Here is a 22,481-nt window from a genome sequence, read left to right as displayed (position 1 = left end):
TCCTGGGATGGAGCCCTGCATCAGGCTCCCTGCTCAGCAGGGAGTCTGCTTCTCCCTCTGCCCCTCCCCTGCTTATGCTCTGTCTCCTCTCCAATAAATAAATAAAATCTTAAAAAAAAAAGATGAGTAGAAAGAATCCTAGCAGTGGCAGCTAAATAAGGTAGGGCTTCGATATAAAATATGCTCAAAAGAGGGGCCTGAGAGTTGTATTGACCTGGCACTCTACGTAAGATTGAAAAAACATCAGCTGTCCATATCAAAGAACTGTGTTTACTTGAGAAGAGTCTGATTTTCTTGTGCAAGGCGCTCTTTGGGCCCAGGAAGCCATACCCCTCCCTCACCACAGAGACCCTGCCGCCAAGACAACAGTAGAAATGTTCGAGGGCCCTTTCAACGACTTCAATGATTCGCCCTCTTCAGTCAATGTACTTACCTACTCTAAATGCCCAGTAAAAAAGGAACAAGGACAGCTTAAGGATAATCTTAGCAGAGTTGAGGAAGAAGTCTATGAGGGCTTTTAGGGATGGGGAAAGAAACTGGAAAACGACTGGAGAAACACAGGAGCAAAGAGTGCTGGGGAGCAGAGCGGAGCACACACCTTCTGGACGGCGCTGGCAATCCTCTCCGCCTCGTGGGCCTTGCTCTTGGCCTCGGTGGCGTCGGCGGCGGCACTGCCCAGAGCCAGCTGCGCCTCCCTTGTCTTGTCATTGGCTTCTATTATGGTCTGGTTGATGGCAGGGATTCTCCTTAAAGCCTCCTCTGCAGCAGTCTTGTTATCATTCACTCGCCTATCGAAATCTACAATAAAGCAGGTGCATTTGAGCTCAACTCTCAGCAAGCCAAAAGGGAACCTGTCAGGGAGTGGCAACGGGACTTCGTTTTACGAACAGTGAAAGTCGGGAGAGAAAAATGAAAAACACCACGGACGGCCTTAGAAGAAGGAAGCGTACAGCTTTAGAGTCTTACGAACGAACATGTTTCTGCAAAGAAGTTTATTTTTGTGCAAAGCACGGAGTATGCTGTTACTACCACGGCAACCAGTATTAAAAACTGCAGTTTATTTAGTGTTTACTAGGTGTTAGCTACTGGGTTAAGACCTTTTTTATATGCCTGTGAAGCAGGCATTGTATCAGTTTTATACATGAGAACTGAAGACTATGGAGGGAGAGAATTTCCCCCAAGGGTTCACAGGAAGTACGAGGTGGATCAGGGATTCTAAATCAATCCCACTGACACCAGGGCCGATAGAGTCAACCATTATCTTATAAAGCTTCCATGTTTATGGAACCTACGGGCTATTTTATCAGAGGCAACTCCGGGACTGTCCCAGGAATTGAGCACATTTCTTTTTTCTCTTGGGTGAGGACAGAAGGCACAAGGATTGAGATGCAATTGGCAGAGAAAATGAAAAATAATCTCCATTTAACAACATGAGCCAGCTAAATAGGCATATCTTGATAACATGAGTTATTCTAATATCAGAAAATTTCCTCTTTTTTTTTGGTTTTATTTTCATACTGAGGTATGAAGGGGTAAAATGACCCAAGCTCTCGGATTTTTCTTTGAAATATCTCAGTATAAAAAAAAGTAGGGTGGATGTTGGGGGATGAAGTTAGTGTAGTAAAAATCATTAACTGTTGAATCTGGATGATAGATTTATGGGATTTGGTATACTCTTATCGTTCATATGGTATATGTTCTGAGAATCTCATGGTAAAAATTAAGAAGTAAATCACCTCAGTGAAGAAAGCATAGAAATGTACGCTATCATGTGAGTCTTTCATACCCTTCAGGTTGTTGAGAATGTCATTGGCTTCTTGTAAGGTATTTCGTCCCTTTTTAGCAGCTTCTTCCGCAAGAGCCTTGGCGGCATCTGCTCGGGCTAGGAGCTGGTCAGCAGTCTGCAAACACACGGCAGATCAGAGGACAAACCCTCCAAGGTGAATCCCTTCTTTCTCCTAACAGGCCAGGCAGCTCCTAGCTGCCACCTTGACACCTGCCAGCATGGGGCAGCTAGGCCGGTGCGCCCCACAGAAGGCCTTCCTCTGAATTCCTGAGGGCCTGCGGTCCCTGCACTTGTGGTGACATCATGGACACAGGTCACGCAGCACGGTTTCACATTTTGCCTCAAGAAATGAAGTCACCTGCAAATTAAACCAACCTGCTGTTCAGTCTTTCCCTTCTCCAGAAGCTTCTTGACTTCAAGTTCCTTCCCTCTCATGTCCTCTCGGAGGTCCTCATAATCTTTTAATTTCTGGTCAATCAGACGGTCCAGATCCTCAGCTTCCTTCTTGATTTTATTTGCCTCATTCTGTGAAATGCAAGTAAGGTTGTGGCATTTTAGACAAAACAATGAAACCGATGAAAAGGTAGGCTTAGTAACTCTGTAACACTTAACACTCAGAGATATTTTTAAAAGAAAAGCACAGGTCAAGATTATATGGACTTTTTTTTTAATTGAAGTATCCTTTACACACAGTAAAATGCACAGCACTTAGTGAGATGAGCTTTGACAAATATATTTACCTGTGTAGCCAACACCCCAATCAAGATACAGAATATTTCCACCCCAGGAAATTCGCTTGTGTCTCTTTCCAGTTAATGTCCACACCTACCTTTTCAGCAATGCAGCTGCCACTGGTCTGGTTTTTAATCACTGATTAGTTTTGCCTATTCTCAAATTTCAAATATGCAAGATCAGACAGTATGTACGTGTCTGAAGAGACCGAACTAAACCTTGATGGTAAAAAAATCAAGTCAACGCCTCAGATGTAAAAAGCGAAACTTAATTAAATTTCAAATTCAATGTAAGAAATAGCATTTATACAGAGCCTGGAATGAGGATTCATGAGGAGAGTACAGACGTAATAAAATCCTACCAATCCCCAGATATTTTAGCTGCCCAGCAGCATCCTGATATAGCTCTTTTTTTTTTTTAAAGATTTTATTTATTTATTTAAGACAGAGAGAATGAGAGAGAGAGCACATGAGAGGGGGGAGGGTCAGAGGGAGAAGCAGGCTCCCTGCCGAGCAGGCAGCCCGATGCGGGACTCGATCCAGGGACTCCAGGATCATGACCTGAGCTGAAAGCAGTTGCTTAACCAACTGAGCCACCCAGGCGCCCTAGCTCTTTCATTTAAACCATTTTCTTTTACTTCTCTCTCGTTCTCAAGCACAGACTGCCTGGGCGTAACGGTCTGGGTGTACTCTGCTCTAATAAATACAAATATGTAATAATTTGGATTTATAGTTAACACTTCGGAGTGATTATTCCTATCACTAAAGTAGTCTTTGCTGTTTAATCTTTATACTCACAGGATTCTTGACCTCAGTAAGTGAACATATCTGAAGCAGAACTCGACATTACCAGTGAGTCAGCTGGAGGACAGAGGAGGTCGGTACCAGTGATAGCTGCAGGGCAAGTCAGAATAGCTCTTACCCGGACTGTGAGGGATGTGTGTGTGTGCGTGTGCACACGTGTGTGCGTCTGAGGGGCGAGGGTGCATACTATGTGTGTGTGTGCGTGTGCACGTCTGACGGGCGAGGCTGCATGCTATGGCTGGGTGACGGCAGTGACCGCCAACACCCCGTGCACACAGGCTGTCCACCCCATACCTCCAGAGCTTCCGAGTCCACGGGCGTCAGCTGAGCAACGCTAGCATAGATCTCCACCGCTTTATCTCCAGCCCTTTTGGCCTCCTCGTGTACTCGGGCAGCTTGCTTTTCCAGATCCTGTGACATGTTCTTCGCTTGTTCATACCTAAGGAACAAAAGATTTAACGAAAAACTTGGTTGCTTTTGGCATCTTCATGTTAACCACATTCATTCTGGTTCAAATCACTGCAACAGAATTTCCTAAAACTTCAAAGAAAATCCTATTAGTTAATACCAAAACAGCTTAAATTTAGATTTCATCTTGTCACTTCTATTTATACCATATGGTTTACCGCGTATTTCTTATTTTGGACACCTTTTAAATATGTGTAGCGCAAGTATATTTTCTCTACTGACTCTATGATACTTTTTTTTCATTTATGCAGAAATTTAAGTATCACGGCTAGTCTTGTTACCTTTGTGTGTAGTTACAGGAACTGGAATGAATAAAACCTCTGCGGCTCTCCAGCCCCTGCTCTAATTACTGCACCATTTCAAAAGCATGATTAACAAAAGAAATCTTACTGCATGAATGCATGCACTGAATCCATCAGCATTTAATTTTTCATTGAACCAGTGCTACTTACAAGATAAACCAAAGGGCCATAAGCCACTTTTAAATGACACTCACTTTCTATTAAGCTCTTCAATCTCAAGAGCTGTTTGGTTTTCTCCTGCCAGTGTTCTCAGAAGCAGATTATATGCCTCGGTTGATGTATCATTAGCTGTCTCTGCCACTCTTACGATATCATCAGCTTCTTGTTTATGGCTGTATAATGTAAAAGAAAAAATAAGCCATGAAACAGAACTATTTCATAGGGAAAGAGGCAGAACTTAGGTAATGCTTACCTTATTAATATATACATATACTAACATGGACAGAGCTCTATAAATATTGAAAAACTCTTATAAATTTGGAATTTTGCAGCCATTTCAGTGGGGCTAAGTTTACAATAGCATTCTACAATCTGAAAAAAGTGGTATTATCCAGATGACATTTTCCTATAAAGTTTATAGGGGCAAATGTCTATATTTCTTCAAAAAATTACTTCTAAATAAAATCATTTAAGAATAATTTATAAGACCATGTATGGGGGCGCCTGGGTGGCTCAGGTGGTTAAGCATCTGCCTTCGGCTCAGGTCATGATCCCAGGGTCCTGGGATCGAGTCCCGCATCGGGCTCCCTGCTCCTTGGGAGCCTGCTTCTCCCTCTGCCTCTCTTTCTCTCTGTTTCTCATGAATAAATAAATAAAATCTTTAAAAAAAAAAAAAAAAAAGACTCGTCTAGACATAAACATGAACCCCAGACCTAATGTTTAATCTTCACTCTGGTTCAGTTACTACATAGTCTCGAAACAGCCTCCAACTATTCAAACTTCTCACATATAACCTAATTACTGACAGGAAAAGCACCCTGACACCAAATGGAAAGCAACATTTCAACAGGGAATCCAGCCAAATAATGCAAATTTCAGCTGAGGAACTGCTAAGGTTTTTTTCAGCTCTAAAATGTCATATTACAGTGTCACACTGTAACGTGTGGCCGTTCGGTTTCAGTACGATAAAGGTTTCTTTCAAAATTCCTGTATGAAAGACACCAGAATTATTTTATTTTCAAGACCTAATTTCCTTGGGAGTTTTCCATATGTTTTCAGCTATCTTCTTTTCATCAGAAAATCTAGCTATGAAACCATGAATGTTCTGTGAACTAAAGGATACAACTCACCCATTTCCATTTGCAAAGAATAGAAAGAGAGCACATGTTAAAGCAAGAAGCCAAAGTAATTGCTCTGAACAATGAGGCTAAAAGTTTAACGTCGGGCTTACTTAAGAATCCCACACCCGTGAGGTCTACTAGCTCTGTTCTGCAATTCATTCAACAAACACTTATTGAGTACTTACTATATCCCAGACATTGTTTGAGGTATTAGAACTTTAGTAGTGAGTGAAACACACAAAAACACCTGCCTTTGTGAAGCCTACGTTCTAGCAACTACCTTAACAAACTTTTTCAATTTAATGCTCTCTTACAACTTAAAGTTTTTCCTAAGAAACTACCTTATACTTAATAATTTTAAAAATCTCAAAAAAAAAAAAAGAGGAATGAAATGGTCTGTTTTCTTGGGCTGATTTTCAAAGGTACTATGGGTTTGTAAACGTTTTCTATTAAAATCTGAGAATTAAACAGTTTTGTTAAAAATTAATTTAAAAATTAAAAATATAACTAAATTCAACTGAGCTTCTTAGTTATCAACTTTAAGGTTTTGAAATTAAAAATCTAAAAATGTTATGGTTTTCTTTGAGATGTGCAAATATAATTTCCCTCCAAAGCATCATGTTCAAATATTCAAAGTAAATATTCTGATTTCAAAGGAGGGGCAAGAAAAGAGTACACACAGCCAATAACGTTTTAGAAAAGAGCCAACTTTACAAAAGTAGGTTATATGCGAAGTGTTTGTGGGTAAAGGAGGGGACAACATGTACACATGTAAGTTATAGCTTAACCATTAAGACACAGGGATCTGGAGGTTACCGTTCAGCAAGCTTTCGTGCCTCTTCTGCCAAAAGAGTCATGTTGTTTGGGTCCCCTGTAGACTCTGGCTGAGTGATTGACTGAAGAGGAAATAAACAGAGCACTAATCTCAAAGGACTGAATTATTTAAATTTAAGTGTCAAAACCAAATTTGTATTAGTGTTATTTAACAAAAAGAATGTCTTATTGATTCAAAGATCCTTCATTAATATTAGCATCCTTGGCTACAGATTACTATTTCTATTCTCATCAAAGGATAAAGGAAGTTTAAACTGACTAGTGCCATAGAAGGAACAAAGCTAGAGAAAGGACCCAGATGTCCTTTGGTTGTTATCCAATTTGTGATTAACTATTTAATGACAATTTTGAGCAACGTGGCTTTCTTGCTCCATGTTTAGAGACAAAAAGACACAAAGAGTCAATTTAGCTGAAGCATTCTGTGGACAGTAAGAGACTTGCTACAAAGTACCAAGGGACTCCTGCACCCGAACCTCAGACCTTGCCAATCACTCACCACGTTGGCAACAGCAATCTTTGCTTTCTCAAGTTCTCGGGTCGCAATTTCAATCAACTGCTCTGTGCTCTCCACCCTGGCACGTGCTTGCTCAGCCAAGTTTCCAGTCTCTTCAATGGTATTGCGGATATTCTGTAAACGGCTAATTTGGCTGGATAAGGTGTTATTCACTCTCTGGAGGCGGTCCATCAAATTCTGGTCAACATCTGCAATGGCATTGCAGAAGAAAGTCCATAAATTATCTGAAGGGGGGGTACATATCGCACATGAAATCCGAGGCACAACTTTATTCTTCCAAACACAGATCTTTCTGATAAGCTTTCCCTAAGCCCATAGGCAGAACTGGTCAGTCCTTACTGTGCCCAGTAGTACCTCCCCTGTTATATTTATCAGACTGTCTCCCAACTGTGTGCCTGTCTGTCCCACTGGACACGAGCTTCTCTTTCTTACTCATCACTATATCCCCAGTCTTACACGGTGACTGGCAAAGAGGAGACACCCAAGAAATATCTGAGGAAGGAAAACTTTGATGTTCCAGCACATGTCAGATTTAATCATAAAAACACAATGTTATTGAAAGAACTATCAGCCCTGACAGCTGGACATTTTTCTAAACTAGGAAAAAATCTAGGTTCCAAACAGATGTTGAAGTACGGAAAATTAAATTCATTTTGTATTTTAAACTAAATACAAGACTAAACACAGACCCTTGCTGCCCCCCCTCCCACTCCTGGCAGAGCCAGGTAATTTCTCTCATACTGAGTTCTGCTTTTGAATAGTTCTGCAAATTGTTTTTTATTGATTATGCCCATTCAACTTAAACCTCATACCTGGGTCTTAATAAATAAATAAGATAAATATACACCTGTGTAAATATAATTCTGTCATATTAAAATTCTCATAGGTCATGAGGGTATATTAACATTCAAGAACCATTAAGTCCTATTCAAAATCAATCCGTTCTTATTTCAGCAAAATGCTCAAAGTTGGCATTTAAATTTTCCAAGGAATGTGAAAAAGATGAGAGGTCAAAGTTAAGATCAACAAAGATGAATATAAGTTTGGAAAATAGCATCTTGTAAGCAGGGCCATCAAATACACATGCAAAGTTGGTGCAGTGAGAAACTCGCCTAACTATACACAGTGGCCCTGCTTGAATGATTAGACAATTCTTTGATAATCTAAAGATTTTTAAGAAAATAACAAAAGACCAAAAAAAAGTTGAAATTGTAGAAACTCATTTAGACTCAAGAAGCATAAGCAGCCACTGAAGTTATGAAAACCCCTTTCCTTTAGACCTTCAGGAATGTAACAGATAGCAATCTCTCCGGCCAGCTCTTTAGAGAAACATCAGAAACTGAAAAGAGAATAGATAATCTAACTTGTAGGATCACTTCAAATGCCTTCAAATTGCAAAACCTAATTGCACCATATAATTTTTTTTTTTTTTTGCGCACCATATAATCTTTTAAAGCTGCAGAATAAACACAAGTTTAAACTACAAATAAATACTCAGGGATAGTTTGAAAGGATAAATCATTGTGGAGATATTCTTATTCTTGGCTAGTTTGAACCCAAGTAAGAAAGGTCAGCCAGGAACTCCATGAATCAAGTCTTCGTGGGAGGAGACTTTAACCCTAGCCTCACTATGGTGCTCCCCGAGCTATGAGAAGCTGCAGCCCATTATGTTCCTGCCTTTCAAGTGGCTCAAGGGGAGGTATTGACCATCCATGGTTTTTGTCAAAGCTTCTGTCCGATGGAATCACCAGCTTGGGTAGAGGAAAGTAGGTGGTCATTATGGCCAGAGGAAGCTAGACGTAGCTGGGGCTGCACCAAGATGCCGAACAATGCTGGCTGACCTCCCTTTCTGGCCTCTTGACTATTCCCATGTGCTCATGGTGTGGGCACCAGAGCTATGTGTCAGACCCCAGCTCTCAGGTGGACTGAGCTGCACTTAAAGATAACCCCACATTCGATTCTTCAGTGTATATGGCAGGACAGATGTGAACTTGTTGTTACAAGAGAATATATTAGTGGAAAACTGTGTGTCAAAAGTTCTTGCCAACAAATGAACATCCTAAAAAAAACACTAGTGTTTACACAGAACAGGAAACATATAAATTCTTCTTAATCTACGTTTAACACTTAAAATGTAACAACAACACAAAAGACAAACACACAACTAAAGTTAACAAACTACTGACCTCTCATTTTATTTTTCAATTTCTAAAAATTTACCTTATAAAACAATTTCTGACACTCATATAAAAATTAAACTGGCCAAAACCAGATACATCTCATTACTTCCTTCTTTACTTTAACAATTTTATAAAATCAAAATTATATATATTAGGGATATCTACAATAAGAAATAAGTAATATACTTAATTTCTGTTGACCTATACTCTGACAGGAAGACCTAACTCCAAATGGGTAGATTCATAAACTCAATAAAGAGGTCAATCATTGTGGTCCCAGGTGTCCTAATGTTAATGAACATTTGCTATGAGTGGAAAGCCCCTAAACAAAAGTGACCTCAGCCAGGCGGTGAGTACTTTGATAGAAGGAGCACAGTCTTATTTATCTTTTCATTATTGGTGTTTAGCACAATGCTTGGTATACTATAGGCCCTCAGTAAGTGTAGGAAAGGATTTGTCCAAACTTAGAAAAAAAAGCTTAATTCAGAGTAAGTAAGAAAAATAAAATATGAAAGCGATTTAAGGGGTGCCTGGGTGGCTCCATCGGTTGAGCGTCCAACTCAATTTTGGCTCAGGTCATGACCTTAGGATTGTGAGACTGAGCCCCATGTCACGCTCCACACTCAGCACGGAGTCTGCTGGAGATTCTCTCTCTCTCCCTCTGCCCTTCCCCCAGCTCGCTTGCTCTTGCTCACTCTCTCTCAAATAAATAATCTTTTTTAAAAAGTGATTTAGGGTGCCTGGGTGGCTCAGTTGGTTAAGCGACTGCCTTCGGCTCAGGTCATGATCCTGGAGTCCCGGGATCAAGTCCCGCATCAGGCTCCCTGCTCGGCAGGGAGTCTGCTTCTCCCTCTGACCCTCCCCCCTCTCATGTGCTCTCTCTCTCATTCTCTCTCTCTCAAATAAATAAAAAATCTTTAAAAAAAAAAAAGTGATTTAAAAAGCACGTAAATAATGTAAAATAACTTTTTCTTACTTTCAAAGTTTCACAAATTCAGGTTCCTTTAAAGTATTTTAAAATAAACTGTTTTCTAAATCTTAAGCCAATTCCTCTGCTTATTATCATCAGTCTCATCAGATAATATACAGAGGAGCAACACAATTGCAAAGGACATTAAATATGCACATAATATAAAATATATGCTTTTACATGATGTTACTAGCACATTTGTTCACTTATTAAGCAGAAAATTTCATAAGCAGGCACTAATTTCTAATCCTTCATAAATATCAGATGTTATATATTTAGTATCTAGCTGTTTAGTCAATACTTGAAGATTACAATTTTTCCTTATGAGGGTCCTTTCTAAGGAAATAAAGCAGTGCGTAAAAAAAATTCTCACTCAGTAGACTGACAGAAGAATCCAAGTTCAAATTTTCAACTTAAAATAATGCGCACCCAAAATGCATACCTTTCATGATTTTTAAAAACTGTTTTAAAACACTTTGTAATGGAAGAGATTTATACAACACTTGGAATTTTAGCATTTAATAGTTTCTGATGTGTTGGGAGAATTATTTTTGCTTACTGTATCTTAAAACAAGTTCTTGTATTTTCACAGATTGCTTAAAAAAATTCAGATTCTACAAATAGTTTGAAAAATTGAGGAAGAATTTTATAAAGCCATACGAAATAACTCTGAACTAGGAGGCATGTCTAAAGACTGAGCCATCTGGCAGAAGTTACCCATTGTTTAACATGTTTACCTTTGACATCCTGGGCCTCTCGAAGGAGGTCCATAACTTCTCTCTCTGCTTCCTTTAGTCTGTCCTCAAAGGCTTGATCTGTCACCACCTCTTCCCCAGTTCCAAGGTTTGCTATGAGATTCTCTAATTCCTGGAGTTTCACGCGATGATCAGCAACCTGGACATAATGAAGGAAGAAAAGGGAAAGGTAGCACATATAAACATTCCTGAAGAACTCAGCTGTACTCCCTGCAGGAATGATCATCAAAAGGGTGCTCATTTACGTAGGTCTATATACTCCACAAATATCTACTTTTAAACAGATAACATGGGTAGTTTTTCTTTATTTCTCTGGCTTCAAGAGAAAAACTATCAAGCCCATTCCTTTGACATTAAACACTACATGTTGAAGATTCTCCAGTTCTGACCTCTCCCTTGCATTTTAGATTGCTTTCCTGATATCTCCACTCAGCTCTCTGATGGGTATCTCAACTCAATATGCAAAACTATACTCTTGATTTTCTTCTCTTAAATCTGTTTCCCCTGAGTCATCTCCATTTCAATAAACAATGCCTCCAGCTACCTTAAGCAAAAACCCCAAGAGGCACCCTTGGTGATTCTCTTTCTCTATTCTTGCCCCCTCTAATGCCCTGCCCCCCAAACACACATACTCACCCAATTCAATCCAGGCTTGCCCTTTTGCCCCACTCCTAACCATCATTCTTCACATAGCAGTCAGAGTGTTCTTCTTAAAATATAAACTGGATTTCCTAGCTGAAAACTCGTCAGAAAATCTAAATCCCTTATTATGGTTGACATAGTATGACATGAGCTGTCTCTACCAACCTCTCCGGTCTTATCACAAACCACTCCCTCCTCAATCAGGAGGCTCCAGACACCCTCCACCTTTGAGACCTTTGTACCCCACATTCCCTTTGCCTGGAACAGCCTACCCATCACTTCTCATTAGGCTTGTTCCCTCTTATTCTTAAGATCTCACCTTAAATAAATGTCCTTAGAGAGGACTTACATAAAGTAGTTCTCCCAGTTCTTCTCTGTTTGTATTCTTTCTGGTGCTCATCTCAGTATGTCTTTATTTAATTTTTATTATTTGTCTCCCGACTGGAACATATAAGTCTTTGAGGACAGGGGCCATGCCTATCTTTTTTTTTTTTTTTTTTAAAGATTTTATTTATTTATTTGAGAGAGAGAATGAGATAGAGAGAGCATGAGAGTGGGGAGGGTCAGAGGGAGAAGCAGACTCCCCGCTGAGCAGGGAGCCCGATGCGGGACTCGATCCCGGGACTCCAGGATCATGACTTGAGCCGACGGCAGTCGCTTAACCAACTGAGCCACCCAGGCGCCCCAGGGGCCATGCCTATCTTGTTCATCATTTGTTCTCTAGAGCTCAGTGCACAGGAGGTACCCATTCAATGTCTACTGAATGAATAAATGAATGAATGAGCGAATGCCCTGTTGACAGCTTACCTTATCCTTCACCAGACGATAACATGCTGGACACTCCTGGCAGCCAGGCCAAGACCGATTATAGAAATAGTTCTCTTCACACTGGTCACAGCGATTTCCCACAAAACCCTGTTTACATTCACAGCAACCATCACCTTTGCACTGGAGTGAAAGAGATCCCTCAGGATGACAGTCACAGGCTACAGAATAAAGTAAAAAGAGTCTATGATATAGAAAGGAAGGAAGATTACATTGCCTTTTAACCCAGACTGATATCAATAAGCTGATGGTACTCTCATTATACATAGATATTTTTTTGAAAAACAGGCCAAATTATGAGAATTCGAATGGTTAAGTCTGCTCAGTAGAGAAAACAAAAATTTTTAAAGCAAAAGTGAGGTTTTTTTTTTACATTTTAAAAAACTTTAAAAGATCTTCAGCGAAGATTAGAATCACATTCAGTATATGACAAATATTTCTATAAGCAATGTAGTGAAGTTTGAAATACTTTTGCATTATAAGGAAAACATTTTATTATTCCACTAATGAGAATTCAGTTCTGTACTTTTATCTCAGGTTTAATGTCAGTTCTCCTCCTCTTCTGATCTTGGTCTGCCACTAATTTTCTTTTATTATTATTATTACTATTATTAATTTTATTTTATTACATTATATTAGGCAAAAGTGAGTTTTAAAGTACAATGTGCATCATCTCTGAGGGGACACATTTCATGTTACTTAGTAATTATAGAAATTAGTCTATTAAACTAATCAATGCCCTTTTATGCACTTCAAGAACTCTTCTCTACCTTCATCTCTCTGCTGTTTAATATTTCTCTCACTAAGGAACTAGAAAACCCAAATGCTAATATATATTTTGCATTATTTTATAGTTTGTTTACTTGCTTTGTTCTCTGAACTAGGTCAATGATTTATGCTACATTCCACAGGAGAAATGAAGGAATTCAAAAAGCAAAACACCAAACTGTTCTGAGGCCTAATTCCAGGCAAGTGTTTACGCCAAGGAGAAGCAGATGTGTAGATGTAACCGTCCCAAAAGGGCCCCAAGGGTGGGAAGCGACTGCAGCCGGTAAGTCAACCACCAAGTAATTTGTGAGCAGAGTCTCTCACTGTCTCATTATCTGCTCTAAGAATGTGATCAATAAAAATGTTTCATTAAGCACAGTGGGAAAACCCGGTAATCAAAGGGAGACATTCCTTGGAAAGACAAGAGACTGGAAAAAGAAACAGAAATACAATCCAAGAAGATGTAAATAAGGTGGCCGCAAAGGAACTAGAGAAGCACTCAATCCCGTTTTAGAAAAGGAGAATATTCACTGACTGAAGCATCTGTGAGGACTTAGGTCCAGCTCTGACTGTCAAAGTCTGTGGTTCTAACGGGAATTGGGCAAGACGTAGAGTTCTATGCTCCCAGCTCCTTACGTTTGCAGCCTTCGGGTCCAAACCCAAAGTGGTTGACCTCACAGCGCTCGCAGTGCTGGCCCGTGACTCCAGGCTGGCACTCACACTGGCCAGTGTGGATGTCACACTGTCCATTGGTGGAACCCAAAGCGTGGCAGCCGCATCTGAAAGGGAACACGTGATGTTTCTCCGGTAAGAAAAACAGACTCTCAGCAAACCTTCCCCCGGCCCCTAGTCAGCACAGAACTGCTGTAATTTGTATGAGAAAACAATCTACAGGGCTATTAAAACAAAATGTTAAGGGTTATTAAGTGCCTGAGGTTCAAGTAATTTTCATGAGTTCTACTCAGAACCTCTTTTTCTAACTTCACCCACCAACACGGTTCATTCCACTCCTAAAACCACTACAAAGGGGCTCTCCAACCTGGCACCACCTCGGTGCTGACCAGCAGGAGCTTTGAAAATAGAAATTCCCGGGCTGCGAGCCCCAGAGGGTCTGACTCTGGGCGCCTCAGAAAGCACCTCACGAGATGTCGTGTTTGAAAGGCTGCTCGGGCGACTGACGCAGCCAGGGCAGCTTCGTTCTACGCGCCTCTCCCAGCAGCCTCAGTACCACTGTCCCGTACTGCCCCTAAGCGTGCTCTGCTTGAGTGAGGCACTCAGATAATTCCTGAACAAAATCAAGGCTACTGTTACGGGTGTAAGTCATAAAAATCCATCTCTCTCAATTAAAAAAAAAAAAGGCAAGCCCAGATTGCTTCCAGCAACGGCGCCTGGCGCCTCACCTCTCACAGCCCCGCCCGCTCTGCAGGTTGTAGAATCCGGGCTCACAGGCTCCACAGTCCCGGCCGGTCACGTGGGGCAGACAGTCACACTGCCCGGTCACGGGGTTACAACTGTTCTGCTGCCTCGAGGTGCCGTGGGGATTGCACGCACAGGCTAGGGTGGGGAGATGGAGACAGCAAGAGATGCGAATCACCCGAGCGAAATACGAAAATGTAAACAGTACAAACAGATTCTCCCGATCAGGTGAAGTGGCTGGTCTCGAGATGTGCTCGAGACATATTAGGGTTAATAAAATATATGATTAAAATCAATTTCACCTGTTTCTCTTTATTTTCATGTGTCTACGAGAAAACTTAACTTACACGACTGGTTCACACTACATTTCTATTGAACAGCGCTGTGTTAGACCAAACATCTGTAAATACTTAAAGAGACCACGCGATGAATTTTCAGAATAAATGAGCACAACAGTGGCAGAACCAGGCCGATGGCTAGATTACCTTTGCATTTGTCTGCTGGATTGGGAGCCAGGGGATTTCCAAAAAATCCATCTTTGCATCGGTCACAGTAGAAGCCAGCAGTGTTATAGATGCACTTCAGGCACTCTCCTGTCAAGCGATTGCAATTTCCAACAGCGTTGGGGTCGATGTTGTCACTGCATTGACAAAGGCGGCAAAGCCTCACTGGGCCGTGTCTACCCAGAGGGTCTCCGAAGTAGCCATCATCACAGAGCTCACACCTTTTACCTGCACGTGGGACAATCTGATGTTAGGAAAGAAAGACCTCAGACATTCCTGGTGCTGCTGGACACACACAGTCTGGTTACGAAGAGTCCAGGTGAACCATCAGATGGGAGGCCACGTGCCACAGTGGACAGGGCACCAGCCCAGGAGGGCAGAGGACCTGGGCTGCAGTCCTGGCAATGTGCCAGACCAGCACAGGGACTCAGGGCACATCCCCATTTTGTTATTAGGACGATAGCACCTGTTTTGCCTACTGCACTTCAATTGTCCTGAGGATTAACTGACATCATGCATTAAAAGTGCTTTGTAAATGAGTCAGGCTCAGGGTTTATTAACCTCTCCTGTCCCAAGGGATGGCACATTCATATGTTTGTTTTGGTTTATGATATTAAAAAAGATGAAGTGCCACTCAATACCATAAGTTTCCTATACAGCAGAGTAAGCAGGACAACCTTCCTAAAAAAGAAAAGACATGTGCTAATCCTTGTTTGAGCTGTGTCAACTAGGACAGAATCAAGAGTATCTTAGAAGAGAACTTAGAGATTGTCATTTGCCTCCGGCTTCTATTATAGTGAAGGGACCAGAGAAGTTAAATAACTTGCCCACAACCAAACAGCTAGAATCCGGGACTCTTTCCACCATACTCACTGCTCCTCCTCTTTCCTTTCCCACTTTCCCATCATTATTAGCTCAAGTTGGAATCTTGATATCTTTGTAGCTGATAGGGACTGAATTAGCTTAAGCTTTCTGGAGAAATAAAGGTTTGCTCATTTGCTCATTTAATGAACATTTGCTGAGCATCTCTTATACATAGGCACTGTTCTAGATTGTCAGGATGATGCAGTGAACCAGGTGGACAAGATCTCCACTCTCATGAAGCTTATGCTATAGCTGAGGGAGACCAATCCACAGACAATATAAATAAGAAGATTATTTTGGATCAGGATAAGCATAACAAATTAAAACAAAACAGAGCAACATGATAGAATGAAAAGGTAAGGACTACTTCAGATTGGGTGGTTAGAGAAAGCTCTGTAGAGAGGAGATATCTGGGATGACAATGGAAAGACAGGGAAAAAAAAACAGTCATGCTAATATCCAAGGGAAGAATGTTACAGAAAAACACAATGAGCTTATGGAAATAGTAAGAGCCAATCTTGTAAGTCACAGTAAAAAATCTGGTTTATATTAAAGTGCAATGAGGTGATATTGAGGGTTTTTGAAGTGATAAGCCCTGATTTACATTTTTTTAAAGATTTTATTTGAGAGAGAATGAGTAGGGGGCAGAGGGAGAGGGAGAAGCAGACTCCTCGCTGAGCACAGAACCTTGACGCAGGGTTTCATCCCAGGACCCCAAGATTATGACCTGAACCAAAGTCAGGTACTTAACTGACTGAGCCACCCAGGCACCCCTGATTTACATTTTAAAAGGATTATCCTGGCTGCTGTGTGAGAATGGATTGCAGGGAGACCAATTAGGAGGCTATTCTGGTGAGAGACCACAGTGGTGTGGACCAGGGTGATGAAATGGAGGCGGTGAAATGCAGTCAGATGTGAGATCGAGTCCATCACACATGCTGGCTGACTGCTTCCAGGAAATGAAAGAAAGCAGAATCAAAGACAAGCCCAGGAGTTTAACTTCTAGCTGGAGCAACTAGGTGGATGGTAGTATTTTCCCTGAGATGAACAAGACTGGGGAAGGATAGGGTTGCGGTTGAGAAAAAGAAAGAAATCAAAGATTTAGCTTGGATTTGCTTAAATTTGAGATGCCTTTAGTCATCTGACTCAAGCAGAAAATTAAATAGACACATTCAAATTAGCAAGACCTGAAGAGAGTTTAATAAAGATACTATCTATACGAGTGTGGGCAGGGTGTAAGCAATCCCAGGAGACAGTGCAGCCCCGGGGGTAGTGACTGTGGGGCTCTATTACCTGGGCCTCAGGGGCTGGGGGGAGGGAGCAGTTAACCGGAACCTCACATGAGAAAGGGCTGTTTGGAGAAAGCTAGTGTCAGGAGCTGAACACCTTGATGAAAGTCACTAAGCCACAAGGATACCCCCAGAGAAGGGGCCTTGGACTAAATACTCTGCCCCACCCTCCTCCCTCTTCCTGCTGCTTGAACACAAATGGAGGGCCCATGTGATATCATGCACACAGGTCCCATCGGGGTGGAGAAAAAAGAAGAAAGGATGTGCAGGGGCAAATGGAAGGCTTCCAGCCCCCCAGCCAAGCGGAGATGGCAAGTAGGTAGCTGGCACTTGGGAGAGAGCGTGGTCGGCGCCTAAGACGCAGATTTTTCAGTAGGCACAGAAAGGCTTTGGAAGCTATAAGATGAGATTTGTTCACCTGAGGGGAGAATACAGATAAAGTTGACATGGAAGTCTCAGGCTGAGAATCAGAAGTGATAAAAGGAGCCTCAAGAGAAGAGGGAAGGAAGGAGACCCAAGAGAGGGCAGTGTTCCCAAAGGTGAGAGGAGAAATGTCTGGGGCCGAGTGAGCAGTCACCAGCATCCCGCGTTGCTGAGAGAACAGGGTCAGAGGAGGACTGAAAACTGACCCCTGCATTTGGCAAATGGAAACCACTGGTGAGGTGAACAGAATCTGTGGCTGGGCATGGGCCAGGAGAGGAAGAAACAGGATGCTACTCAGGCCCTTCTTGTCTCTGATGTAGTTACCAGACCCTCACCCGAGATCCTTCTCCAGACCAGGATTAGGACAGCATGTCAGTTTTGCTTTTCATCAGATCATTTAGCCATTCTAGATATGATCTATATTTAAAATGCCTTGAAACCTGTTTTGAATAAAACAATTTTTTTTTTTTTTAAATCTGGTAGAAAACCTAAAACAGAGCTGCATGGGAGCCCATGGAAAGCTTTCACACCAAAGTATCTTCTGGCAACAATGGCTAACCTATCCTTTTGTCTCAGAGTCCAGGATGTAGGTCCAAGTCCTGGATGTGACTTTGGGCAAGTTAGGTACTTTTTTTTTTTTTTTTTGCCTTAGCTTTCCTTATCATACCCTCCCCACCTCGGGAGAGGTGTTGTTTCTTCTCCTCTACCCCTCTTATGTGTATTCCTTTGCCTGAACTAACCACACTGTCTTACAATTATCTGTGTTTCCCTCTATACTTTTAGCCCCAGAAGAGTGGGGACCATCCCTTATTCATCTTTGCATTCCCAAAGCCAGGCACTCAAATAAATGTGATAAAAAAGAGTATCATTATTATTATTATTATTATTAATTTACCTCAAAAGATCATTTTAAAGATCAAATGTGTAGCATACCACGTGTGAAGAGCTCAGGGACTATAGGTAGCTATTCCTATTCTTCAGTAGTCTTCTAAATGAGGAACATCTTACCCTCTATCTGCAATCTCTGTTCGCTATCCAAAAAATATTTGCATTCATTCAACAAGCATACATACCAGGTGCTATTCTGGGTGTTAGGAATACAAAAGTCCATAGAACAGACAAAAGTCCCTGCTGTCATGGAGCTTAACAGGGGTTAGGAGGGGAAGATAGACAATAAACAAATGAATAAATAGAAAAACATGAAGTGGTTAAAACGTGCTACGAAAAAAAGGAAGCAGGATATAGGACTAACGAGTGATGGCATCATCTTTCACAGGGTCTATGCTGTTTTTCACGTGGACCTCTACACCCTAATTAACATCCACAAGAAGCACTATAGCTCATTCCCTTCAAGTCACGTGATAACTAACAAAACAAATATATCTCACAAGTCTTGTGTGAGAGACATCTGGTTACAGACTAACAGGTTTACAACATTTTGCAAGATCTCCTACAGTATACTCCATCTCTCCATTATGTATCCCAAGTAGTCTCAACTCCCCCATTTGTATTATTCAGCATAGCCATGAGAACATCTCCAATGCTTAACTTAGTTTTAGGCTTGCAGTCTACCCAGTGGAACAACAGAATGAGCAAAGGGGTCTCTCATCAAAACGTCATATTAAGTACATCTAGGAGCAGATTCTGCAAGGGGGATGCTATATGCTATGGCAGCAGAGTAAAAAAGGGTCCTAAAAACCTGAGGTAGGAGCACAGAGTAAGTGATGTTTCAACCAAACTCCACGGTAAAGAGAGGAGTTGAACAAGAAAAGTGAGGTTTGGGTGGAACAAGGTGGGGTAAAGCATTCTAAAAAAAGAAAACCGTGCATTAACAAGACATACAGTCTGGCTGATCTGATGCATTACAAGCAGCCCAGGACAGCTGCAGCAGAGACAGCGAAGGCAACAGAGGGTGGTGGGGAACAAGGTCAGAGAACTCCATCTATGAACCTCTGTTGGGCCACTGTTTTAAAACACACATACACAAAGAAAAGAGTAAAAAATCTGAAAGTCTACACTAGTTTCTCCTTATTTTCTCAACTACCTTAAGCAAATGATTGAATCTCTCTGTGTTGCAAAGACCTTGTGCTTAGTGTGGGGTCAGTGGAGTAGTAAAGGGAAGATGGGGTATTTTGATGTTTCTCAAGGATTAAAGAGTGTTTTGATGATGTACAAGAGATACAAATTGTTAGCTGAGTGGTTTTTCTGTCTCACTTATTTCTAGGCAGCAATACGTTTTGAAGAAAAAGTATGTAATGGAGTCAAGGGTTCTATCAGAAGCCTAGCCAGAACCTCTCCATTACATGGAAGCTAAAGTCAACGGAAAAAGAGGAACGCTCATCAGTGAGCCTTGGTCTCCTTAGTCAGCACGACAGTTCCTTGAGTAGCTAGGAACGATCTAGTTTTACGTTATTGACAAAAAGAAAGAAACTCAGAGAACGGGAACAGATGTCTATCCAAAGCTATAAAAACATCTTTTCCTAACTAAACGTGATGGGCTCTGATGCACTGAAAGGACTATTGAAAGAAAGAACAGAAACAATTTAAAGAATTTACACATTACCACTTTATATCAAGAACCCCAGGATAGCCCCACAAACTAAAAATCCTGTGTTCGTTCTCATCCTAGGTGGGTGACCATACGGGGCTCGTCACAAGCTCCTCCAGGGACCAGCCACGCAGCTGGGACACGTCACTTCACGTCTCCGTGCCTCAGTGTTGTCAGCTGTCACACGGGGAAACTAGCAGCACCCACCTCACGGGGTTGTGAGGATTACTGAGGCAGAAGGCGGAGGGTGCTTAGAAAAGTACGTGGCCGTCACCATGTTGGCCACGTTTGTATCAGATATGTGTTCTATGAATCCGTAATGAATCCCATACACAACTTTTGCCTGTTTGGACAACTGTAATCACGGAGCCAAACAAACAAACGGAAGCTGCAAACGCCCAGGCCCTGAGTCCCGAGGTCCTTTTGCCCAGTGGAACACGGAGGGCAGACGGGAAGAGCGGACTGACCGGTGGTGCCGGGGGGACAGCTGGTACACACCACCTCCTGCGTCTTGGGGACAGAGGCACAGCTCGAGCCGCCAGGACACGGGCAGGGCCGACAGTCGGAGGTGGTGCCCGACGTGGCATCTCCGTAGTACCCATCCCCACACCTCTCACAGTGGGGGCCAGCTGTATTGTCCCTGCAGTCACAAACACCTGTTTGGAGAGCGGGGATGAGAACAAAGGCAGGTGAGCCAGCCGGTAAGACCAGGAGCACTTCCCTGCTCATCCGCTGGAGAGCACTTAGGCCCAGCAGCCCCACCCCCACCCCCCAAGAACCTCATCTCACCTGTCTCAGGGTCACAGGTCTCGCTGTGTCCGTTGCAGGTACAAAGCACACATGGGCTATACGGCCCGAGACTCGGAGTTTCTCTTCTGTAACCCGAGAGGCACATCTCACAGAACTGCCCTCCGTAGCCCACAGGACAGGTGCAGGACTCCACCCAAGTGGCAGGCACCCCGGGCCCCGGGCGAGCACTTGTTAGGGTGACATCATCCAAATATCCAGCACCTGCGTGTGGCGTGGATAAGAGAGTCACTGAGCTAGCTGTTGTTTTCTAAAAGCTTACAGAAAGTTAATAAAGCTAAAGAGTAATCAGACACAAAATTCCAGAGACAATCAGCTATTAGTTTAACTCATCTATTGGAGGAGATAACCAGAAAATAGTGTTCATGACAGTCATGGGGTACCTGGTGCTAAGTATCTGGAGAGGCAGGATAGCAAACACATTGTTAAACACACACACAACCAGATCTGTTGGATTTTACAGTTGTCTCAATCACCAGTGTGAAAGAGGAAAGGCACTGGACAGTATTGTGGGGCAAGAGGAGATCAGAGTGAGAATGTAGGGGACGAGTTTACGTCTGTAGCCATTAAGCAGTGTTTTTGTTCTTTTGCCACAAAAGCAGTCCCTGACTATATAGAGTTCAGGGATAAGAAAGCAAGGAAAACACCTGCCAACAAGCACCACTCATTATATTTTTTTGCCCTGCATATAAAATAGGAAAAACTGGTGACCAAGTTTTAATACTCAGGGCCACTTTGGCAAATATGCAATTATTCCAAAGCCAGTATGCCATATATCACAATGCTTCCCCACTTCTAGAAGAAAATAAAAACAGAGGAAGCCGTAAATTGGCTTAGACCAATGGGTGATCCAACCCAAAAGGGCATGTGATGGCCTCAGCAGGAACATTCCACCAAGTGGCAGTCTTTAATTACATCATCATTATTTTCTTATGTTATGAAATATATATATGCCTTGTATAGAATTCTTAGAAATTGACAACCTCAGGTTGAAGGGCATCTCTTCTATGACTACTGTGAACTTAGTTACTTTTAATATATTTATGGATTTTGTCAACAGTTAGGTCATGAGATATACCCATTGGCTAATATGCTTCCAATTCTAACCATTCTTAAGTCTCCCATTCTAAAAAGTACTCTTCTTCTAATCTTGTCCCTACTCTTGAATTACAATCCATCTCTTTTCCTTCCCTTACAGCCAAACTTCTTAAAAGAATAAGCTTTATTTTACTTCTTCTCCTTCAAATTACTTGTCAAAGCACTGTAGCATAACTTCAGTTTTAACCCTTCTTAAAAAAAAAAAAAATCACCAATGATTCCTTAGTCTCCCGATCCAAAATCCAATGGCATCACCTTTATAAACCCTTTAATTATTTCTCCTCCTTAAAATTCTTTTTTCTCCCTTGAGTCTCAACACATGGCCCTTAGATAACTATGTTTCTGGGGTTATACTTTTTCTTTCTATATTTTTTGTCTTATTTCCAAGTTTAAAAATTATTGCCCATAGGTAGTCAACCTTTTGATTCTAGATCTCCAGTACTAACTTATTCCTAAGCCCCAGACCATTATTTCTAACAACTTATAAGATATTTTCATCTGGATATTCACGTAGACATCTCAAAAACCAACACATCCATGCTGCAGATGCCACTCACAATGCCACACTACCCCTCTGACTCCACCCAAACAGCTTGAGCTTTCTACAGGAAAAGGTCCTCGTTACAATAAATAAATAAATAAATAAATAAATAAATAAATAAATAAATAAATAA

General features: G+C 41.7%; 1 protein-coding gene across 1 annotated transcript in view; it reads right to left on the bottom strand.

Annotated features, from left to right (window-relative positions):
- The window catches only part of LAMC1 (laminin subunit gamma 1), a 126,113-nt gene that overhangs the window by 8,240 nt on the left and 95,392 nt on the right, over positions 1-22,481 (bottom strand). The window contains exons 12-25 of the mRNA XM_035010606.1: positions 20,692-20,913; positions 20,370-20,558; positions 14,761-15,006; positions 14,260-14,413; positions 13,496-13,638; positions 12,074-12,252; positions 10,607-10,763; positions 6,702-6,907; positions 6,188-6,267; positions 4,286-4,423; positions 3,616-3,760; positions 2,162-2,311; positions 1,787-1,901; positions 599-798 (exon numbers count right to left, since the gene is read on the bottom strand). Of these exons, the coding sequence (XP_034866497.1) occupies positions 599-798; positions 1,787-1,901; positions 2,162-2,311; positions 3,616-3,760; positions 4,286-4,423; positions 6,188-6,267; positions 6,702-6,907; positions 10,607-10,763; positions 12,074-12,252; positions 13,496-13,638; positions 14,260-14,413; positions 14,761-15,006; positions 20,370-20,558; positions 20,692-20,913 (2,324 nt within the window). The remainder of the gene's footprint in view (positions 1-598; positions 799-1,786; positions 1,902-2,161; positions 2,312-3,615; positions 3,761-4,285; positions 4,424-6,187; positions 6,268-6,701; positions 6,908-10,606; positions 10,764-12,073; positions 12,253-13,495; positions 13,639-14,259; positions 14,414-14,760; positions 15,007-20,369; positions 20,559-20,691; positions 20,914-22,481) is intronic.

The sequence above is a fragment of the Mirounga leonina genome, unplaced genomic scaffold (assembly GCF_011800145.1).
Source record: "Mirounga leonina isolate KUSES-001 unplaced genomic scaffold, KU_Mleo_1.0 Mir_154, whole genome shotgun sequence".
NCBI classification, from domain to species: Eukaryota; Metazoa; Chordata; class Mammalia; order Carnivora; family Phocidae; genus Mirounga; species Mirounga leonina.
The sequence above is the reverse complement of the archived record's forward strand: the minus strand, read 5'-3'. Positions and strand labels throughout refer to the sequence as shown.